Source organism: Myotis brandtii, unplaced genomic scaffold, assembly GCF_000412655.1.
Source record: "Myotis brandtii unplaced genomic scaffold, ASM41265v1 scaffold112, whole genome shotgun sequence".
NCBI classification, from domain to species: Eukaryota; Metazoa; Chordata; class Mammalia; order Chiroptera; family Vespertilionidae; genus Myotis; species Myotis brandtii.
The window spans coordinates 14134095-14142652 of NW_005353838.1; the positions used below are offsets into that span (position 1 = coordinate 14134095).

General features: G+C 58.9%; 1 protein-coding gene across 1 annotated transcript in view; it reads right to left on the reverse strand.

Annotated features, from left to right (window-relative positions):
* Positions 1 to 6438, reverse strand: part of GAL3ST2 (galactose-3-O-sulfotransferase 2) — a 17221-nt gene extending 10783 nt beyond the window's left edge. The window contains exon 1 of the mRNA XM_014547175.1: positions 6045 to 6438. Within this exon, the coding sequence (XP_014402661.1) occupies positions 6045 to 6229 (185 nt within the window). The 5' untranslated portion in view covers positions 6230 to 6438. The remainder of the gene's footprint in view (positions 1 to 6044) is intronic.
* Between the last annotated feature and the right edge of the window lie 2120 nt (positions 6439 to 8558).

Genomic DNA, 8558 nt, shown 5'->3' on the forward strand with positions numbered 1-8558 from the left:
AGAGGTGACCAGGCTGGCAGGGGGGCAGTTGGGGACAATCAGGCTGGCAGGGGAGGGCAGTGAGGGATGATCAGGCTGGCAGTCAGAGGCAGTTAGGGGTGATCAGGCTGGCAGGAGGGGCAGTTAGGGGCGATCAGGCAGGCAGGCAGGTGAGTGGTTAGGAGCCAGCGGTCCAGGATTGTGAGAGGAATGTCCGACTGTTGGTTTAGGCCCGATCTCCAGGATTGGAGAGGGTGCTGGCTGAGCTGAGGGGACCCGCCCTGCATGAATTTCATGCACCGGGCCTTTAGTATAAAATAATAAGCATAGAATAGATAAAAATAATTATAGGACAGAACAGGAAGTTTCAGGGCTGTGGGCCTGTAGTGGCTCCTCCTTCGGCCCCACAGGACACCCAGAAGCCCAGAGCTCCTGTTGCCTAGGTCCCCCAGGGGAGGAATAGAATAGAGTGGAATAGGATAGAGTAAAATAAAAATGGAAAACAGTAAAATATTATAGAGTAGGATGGGATGGAACAGAATAAATATATACTAGATGTATAAAATAATAAACATAGAATAGATAAAAATAATTATAGGACAGAACAGCAAGTATCAGGGCTGTGGGCCTGTAGTGGCTCCTTCTTCCGCCCCACAGGACACTCAGAAGCCCAGAGCTCCTGTTGCCTAGGTCCCCCAGGGAGGCATCACCGTCCCCACCAAAGTTCTGCTGCCTAATCGACAAGTGGGGTCCTGTCAGGGTTGGTTGGGAGCCCCCCTACAGCTGGCCTCCCTCCCAACTTCAGTGCCCGAGACTCTACCTCCTCTGCTTATAAAGGGGAACAGCCACGTGTCACCAAGAGCTGCAGGGAGTTGCTCTCAGGAACTCAGGCCCCCCAGCGAGCCTCCTAAAATGCATGGAGCCCCCACAGGCCACACAGTCCCCACAAGCACAGCTCCTCAGGGCTCAGCACTCTTAGGGTTCTTTGTTCCCACAGAACCGAGTCCCAAACAAACAGAAATGCACGTTTTTAGAGGCCCAGGCAAATATCCCAAAGCCACCCAACAACTGCCATACAGCCAACGAGGCCACAGTCTTGGGCTGGGGTCCCCAGCAGCCATGAGAGCCTGGGGAGATGCCCCCCAAATCAGGGTCGCCCAAAACCTTGAAGTCACTGAGGAGGGTTTGTGCCTAAGTCCATCACAGGCAAGGGCACTCACTGAGACGCCACAGCCCATCTGGCCAGAAAGTCTCGGCTCTGCTCACAGCTCCACGGACTGCCCAGGGCCACGGGGTCGCCCCACTTGGCTGCCCTGCCCACGGTTGTCCTCTCTCTGCCCCACAACAAACAAGCGTGCTGGGCCAAGCGAGAGAAGCCTGCAAACATTCGCACAATTCAAGGGAAATAAACAGGCTCTGGGTGGCCCGTGCCAGGGCTGTGGGGACAGGGACTCTGTGGCTGCAGCCCCTTCCTCCAAGTGCTTTGACTGAACCCATGAGCCTGGGACACTCAGAGCCACCAGACAGCCCATGCCCTGGGGCTCCCCATGCTGCCTCACCTGCCGTGCGCACAGGATGCTGGGCAGCCAGAGAAACCCAGCTTGGCCCCAGCTAGAGTGACCCTACCCCCAGCCTTCATGCCTCCTCCTCACAGAGTGGTGACAAGGTCCACAGGAAGAGAGACACTGGGACCTTCCCCCATCTCTGCTAGCCCCCAGGGCCCACAGGGAGGGGTGGGCACAGGTGGAGAGGAGGGCATCAGAGGTGCTGGAATCCCGAAAAGCCTGTGGGATGAGGCAGAGAAGTAAAATGCAAAGCATCTGCAGACCATGCCCGCCTCCCTCCAACCTGTGTGTCGGAGACTCTACCTCCTCAGCTTAAAAAGGGGAGCAGCCTCGTGTCACCTAGAGCTGGCAGGGACTCCCTCTCACGCATTCAGGCCTCCAGCAAGCGTCCTAAAATGCAAATGCAGGTAACTGCCAATGCCATGAAGGAGGATGGAAGGTCACTACAAATACAGGGGCCCAGCCACAGGAAGGTGACACCTAGACTGGGGCCAGGAGGTCCCAGGGCCCTAGCAGTCCCCCACCCAGGCCTTCAGCCCAAACCTCAAATCCTCATCTTCTCCTCAGCCCTGGGCTCTTGTCCCCCAGAGGCCCAAGCCTGGGGGTGAATTCAGGGGAGTGTTAAAGCCCCCAACCCCGTGACTTCCTTTTTAAAACCAACACAGAAATGACTCCTTTCCGCCAGGTTCTCAGAACATCCGAGGATAAAAGAAGTGCTCTGTCTCCCCTGGAGGGCCCAGTCCCCAAACCCCCGCCTTACCTCTGCATGCGGCCCAGCGGGGACAGCAGCATGCTGGTGGGTCCTAGGAGCTGGCACAGCAGGGCAGGTGGGTTCAGGCTCCCTGCCGGCTCCTGCCCCAGCCACAGGCTGCATGTGGCCCCTTGCAGAGTATGAATTTGATTCCCAGAGAAGCTCACCTGCCAGCTCAGGTGTGAGGCCACACCCTCCCCCCTCACCCCAATGGGAGGGATTAATACTGGGCCAAAGGAAGAACCAGCCCTTCCCTGGGCACAGGTGTGAGCTGGTTTCTTCCTCAGCCTCTCCTCCAGGCTCCCCCCCATGCCCCTGTCCACACCTGCTCTCCCTGCCCACCCCAAGGGTCAGTCGGCCTAGGGTGAGCTTGGAGGGAGCTGTGGGCAGCCTCCAGTGCCTCTGGATCCAGAACTCAGGAGGTGCAAATACTTGAGTGTGAACAAAGATAGTCAACATCTTTGAGGAGGAAAAAGGAAAGTATGAGACCAAGTTCAGAAGCTTTTCTCCCTCTCCTTTTCTTCTGAAAAGTGTGCTTTATGCCAGGAGGAAATTTACTATTTCTTACATGTTGGGCTGAAAAAAAACTTTTCTTTTCTTTTTTTAAAAAATATATTTTATGGATTTTTTACAGAGAGTAAGGGAGAGGGATAGAGAGTTAGAAACATCGATGAGAGAGAAGCATCGATCAGCTGCCTCCTGCCCCCCGCCCCACTGGGGAGGTGCCCGCAACCCAGGTACATGCCCTTGACTGGAATCGAACCTGGGACCCTTCAGTCCACAGGCCGACGCTCTATCCACTGAGTCAAACCGGTTAGGGCTGAAAAAATACTTTTCAATGAGGATACCATCATAGGAACTCAACAAAAATACTAGTAGATTTTACTGCATAAAAGCGCATTTCTTTCTTCAGGAAATAAATGAATCTCATTCAACGACAAACAACAGACAACAGACTGGGGAAATGTTTGCAGCCCTTGACCACCTGCAAAGTCCATAAAAAAAAAGCCCCGTGGCCCATTGAGGGGCTTGGACAGGACAGACAGCCATGTGGAGGAGGCCAGGCTCTGGGGGAAGCGGGGGTGGGGGGGCACCACACACCTGGTAGGACAGGCCACCACGGTGGGGCCTCCTTCTCCACCCTGGCACCCACACACACACAGAGCTCCAGGGCCGTGGCTCCGAGGGCAGAGGGTCTGCACCCCAGGACAGTCCTCGAGGGGAAGTGCACCACACACCTGGTGGGACAGGCCACCATGGTGGGGCCTCCTTCTCCACCCTGGCACACACACACACACAGAGCTCCAGGGCCGTGGCTCCGAGGGCAGAGGGTCTGCACCCCAGGACAGTCCTCGAGGGGAAGAGGATGAGGAGAAGCATGAGGCCCTGCCTCCATCCTCAGAGAGGAGCTGGAGCCAAGCACCCGGGCCTCACTTCTGAAATGGGGTGGGAGTTGAAAGGAGAAAACGCGTTTTTCACCAAGGAAAGACAGGCAGTGCGTGGACAGCACCCGCCTGGCCAGCAATCCACACAGCACAAACCAAAGGAGATTCCACTTGACCAGCAGGTTGGGGTACTGGTGTATTAGCCAGCGAGCCCCACACTCATGCTTCGTGACAAACCACCCAGAACCTCGGAGGCCCAGCAGCAGGCGTGGCCCCTCAAGCTCACGGTCTCCGGAGGTTCTGTTTCGGGTGGGGTTTGCCCTGGGCTGGAGCAGCCACCAGGACACGCTCTTTACATTGAGGATAGTGGGGAGGCCACGTGTGCATCTCATGCCCGGCAGCATCGCAGTCCTCCCATCTCACAGGCCAGCGAAGCCACACGGCCAAGCCCGAGGTCCCAGGGAAAGCCGTGAAGCCAGGGTCAGCAATGCTATAGGGCGCCTCTCAGGGGAGCGCCAAGTCCTAAGAAGCTGCTGGGTCAGGTGAGAGACAGGGACGTGCTCACTGATGGGCGGGAGGGGGCCAGGCCCAGGGCAGTCTGTGGGTGGTGCTCCCCTCCTCCAGTCCCCGCCGTGGTGCCCACCTCTCTTGTCTCCTCCCCGAGGCAGAAGCCCCAGGGTGCAGGGGACAGGGTTTCCACGGCTTTCTCAGGGCCGGCCCTCCCTGGGCCTGATGCAGGCATCAGCCTAGCTCCTCAGGGAGCCCCAGTGGGGCAAATGAGCCAGGGGAAACTGCCGTGGTTATGCTTCGAAATGCCATTCCTCTGATTCATTGGGGCACACTCAGGGCACTGGGCTGGGGAAAAGGACAATCATTCTAACAGCCAGACAGACCCAGGGCAGCCAACTGTTCACCCGTTTACAGCTGGGAAGGCGTTCCGGGTGTGGTGGTGGGGACACAAGTGCCACAGGTGGGGACATCTTGGGACCCAAATGCCGAGGCCCCATCTCCACCTGCTGGGGCCTCAGACTTTGTTGATGTTGTTACAATTGTGTACTTTCCTCCAAATTTGTTGTGTGTTTTTGTAACCCCAACCCTAACCCAACGCCTTGGTGTAGACAGTGACCACACGTCACAAGGTCAAATTTTCAGGACACTTGGTGAGGGAGCCCCAGAGAAAGGGCAGCTGTGTGAACACCTGTGAGAAGCGCCCCAGGGCCCCATCCTGAGGGAACAGGGGAACCCCAGAACCACCAGCCCTCAGGTAGTGCAGGTCCTGGGGTGTTGGCACAGTTGGTGATGGGCTGGGCCCAGGGCTTGGAGCTTGTGGAGAGAGACCGCAGCTGCATGCCGGGTCAAGGGCGAGGCCTGGGTGGAGGCCGCAGCCTCGAACCTGGTGTCCAAAGCCAAGGGCCCCCAGGAGGACCCTTGGGAGCAGCCAACAGGGGAGAGATAGGGTTAGGGGCTCAGCCTCAGCTGTTGGAGGCTTGGAGGCTGGAGAAAAGGAGGCAGCAGCTAAGGACGCCGAGGTGGGAGGATTTGCGGGTCAGCTGTCAGGTGGGTGAGGACCAAGGACTGACCACAGGGTCAGTGGGGGAAGGGGAGCCGGTGAAGGGTGATGGGGACCCAACCAGCAGCTGCTTGGTGCAGTAGGGGCTAGGGCTCCAGGAGAGGAACGGACTTCAAACCTGGCAGGCAGGGAGGGGAGCTGGGTGGCAGGGGTGGGTGGCAGGGACTTGGCCCTCCTTTGTCCTGAGCAAAGGGTGCCCCATGGAGACCATGGCTGGGAAGCAGCCATGTGCAGCCTGATTTGTACCAACGAGAACACACGCCTCTCCTGGCCAGTCCCTCTCCTGCCGCCGACCGAGGGAGACTGTGCACCCAGCAGGCCTGGCTCACTGTCTCTGAAGTACCAGCAAGCTGGGTCCTTCACCTGAGCCCCCCTCCTCACTCACACCCCACAGAGTTGAGGCTGGAGGAGGCAGGGAATGGAGGACCCGGAGCCATGCCATCCCCTTCCCGTCCTGCTATCCCCATCAAGAGCCCACCTTGGACCCCCTGAACCCCACAACCTCCCCTCCCACCCCAAACTGAGAAGTCTTGTTGGCTGTCAATGCCCCTCCTCTGACCCTCCAAGTCTGGAGGGAGGGGGAGGATAGGGAGAGGAGGGGACAGGAGGGGGCCCTTGGGTGGCCTGAGACCCCTGAGACCCCTGCAGAGGTTGGTGGGCTTGGTGATAGAATGGAGGGAGGAGCTTTCTGTGTAGCCTGCACAGAGGTACCATGTGAGGCTGATGTCTCCCTGTGCCTTCGGCCCTGGGGGGAGGGGGTCAACCCTGCATGTAGGGCGGAGACAGCCACTCACCTCCGGTGCATCCGGACCTGGGTGTCATACAGAGGAGGGGTCTGGGTGGAGCACAGCCGTGTTGCCCACCACAGGGGGTCCAGAGGGCCATGTGGACGCAGGCTCCAGGAGATGCTCAGGCCTGGCCTTCCTGGCCTCAGAAACTCTTGGTGGGTGCACAGTCCCACTTCCCTTGCCCAGAGCATTCAACTGTGGTGGGAGGCCCATCATCCCTGCTTTCCTCCGCCTATACCCTGAGGTCATGGTGCGGATACCAGCTTGGGCAGCTCTCCACCTGGACACTCCTTGCACCCTCCGCATTCCTCTCTCCGTGAAGGTCCGGGGGCTGCCTTGCTCTCCCTTTAAAGGGAACGTTCTCTTTCCACCCAGCCACCCACACCTCAGGAGTCAACACCACTCCGATCCCTTGCAGGTGCTAGGGCCCAGGGACACTCCACTCCAGTTGGGTCCCAGCTCCGGGATCCAGGCAGGAAGAGCTGAGGCCAGAGGCCCAGAGCCCTTGGCTGCCACCCAGCTCAAACAAAGCCCATGACGTGGGTTTTTTGAGGTCAGCCACCCAGGTGACCTAGGGAAGGAGAGGGAGGCCCCTGTGACCTGTGGGTCCTGACTGGAGCCCCCATGAGAGCAGGTCAGAGATGTAGAAGGAGCACGGAGAAACTACCATGCAGTCTGGGGGCAGGTGGCACCCCTGCTGCAAGAGCCAGATCAGAGGACACAGGGTCACCTCCAAGCCCACTCTGCCACCTGCTTCCTGTGCAGGGCTGCCTCCAGCCGCTCACGCTCACACCTCTGTGCCAGGTGTGTGGCCTGGATCCTGTGCGAATGGATGCCCTTTGGGGCAGACCCAAGGCAAGAGGGGAGGCCAGCCAGGCCATGTGTTTCCTCCTCCTCTGGGTGGGGGTGGCCAGAGGCAAGGGGCTGGCAGGACCCACAGGTGGGAGGGGCTCCCCCCACAGAATCAGGAGTGCACCCTCCTTGCCAGGGGAGTGAGCACCAGGACTGCCAGCTGGCCACATGCCACAGAGGACTCCTCAGGCAGCAGCCCCTCTGGGCCCTGGCTTTGACCGGAGCAAATGAACTGACCCCAAGGCCCGAGTCAGGAGTAGGGCCAGAGCCCAGCCCTCTGCCTCAGACCAGTAAGCTGGTCACCCTCAGACCCACTATGCCCCATCCCCCTCTCAGAGGGCTAATGGCTGCTGCAAACTCCGCCCAGAAACAGGGGCACTTCATCTGACCTCCAGCCACGTCCAACAGAACACCTATTTGCACATGTCTGGACCAGGGCCAGTGGGGAGGGGAGCCAGGAGACAGGCCTTACAGGGCCCGTCTGGGAAGTCCCTTTTTCATGCACCCCTTCACCAGGAGCTGTTCTAGAAACTTCCGTGACTCGCTTGTTCCCACCACCATGTGTCCTTAAGGAAGAGCTTGTCCTCCCCTAGGCCCTTGAGTCCCCTAAGTCTGAGTGACCTCCAGCTGAGGATGGTGGATGGTGTACTAGGTGGGGGTGGGGGGGTGAAGCCAGTCCTCATGGGGGTCAGAGGAGATGGTGAGGTAGCCTGGGACTGCGTCCACTGTGAGGTCTGTCACCTGTCAGTGGGGTTGAGGTCAGGGGTCAGGCACATTGCGCTGTGACCTGTCATCCCCCCCCCCCATTCCATAGAGCAGCATCCTGGTGGCTGTCCTCAGGTGCCCTGCGGGCCACAAGACCCCAAACTCTTCCCCTGAGCCCTCTAGGCCCACAATCATGGGACACCCCGAGTCCTGCGCAAACAGGAAGCCTGTCCTCAGAGACTGCTCCCTGCAGACCTGTGTGGGGCTGCCCATCCCCAGCCACATCCCGAGGTTGAGGGGCGGACTCCTTGCCCCCCACAGCCCCCCGCCCTGCTCCTGGGGCTGAGACCACTGACTCACCCTCTCCATCCCTCACCCTCTGGCTGGGGCTTCCTCACCACTCCCTGGGCCCCTCCAGGCGGATGCCTCTACGGGGGCCCCTCTTACATAACCTCTTCTCACATTGCAGTTTAGAGGTTTTAAAGCAAAAATCATAAGCTTTTCCTCATCCAAACACAATGGCCACCCCTCCACATTCAAGATTATTGAGATTGTCATCAGCAGAAGCCCCACCTGGTGGGAGCAGCTTCCGGAGGGGAGTTCTCTCTCCAGCCCTATTGGCTCAGGGTCCAGGTTCAGGGTTCAGGGCTTGGGCCCTGGGGTTCGGGGCTCGGGGATTGGAAGGCAGGTTTTGCTTTGCAGACATTCCTGACTGCTCGGCTTCCCTTCCCTGTGATGCTTTGTGCGCTCTGCTTTGATGGGCACTCCACCGGCTTTGGTGACATTCGGGGCCACAGGGAGCGAGTTCCCCGAGGGCACATGGGCCCAGGGGGTCTGCAGCGGCGTCCAGCCGTTTAGTCAGACTTTCCTGTTGGTTCCAACAGGATTTTCTGGGTGTGTGAAAATGACAGTGGGGAGGGCACGTATTGAGAACATAGCCACAGTTGTTTCATAATTATCCAC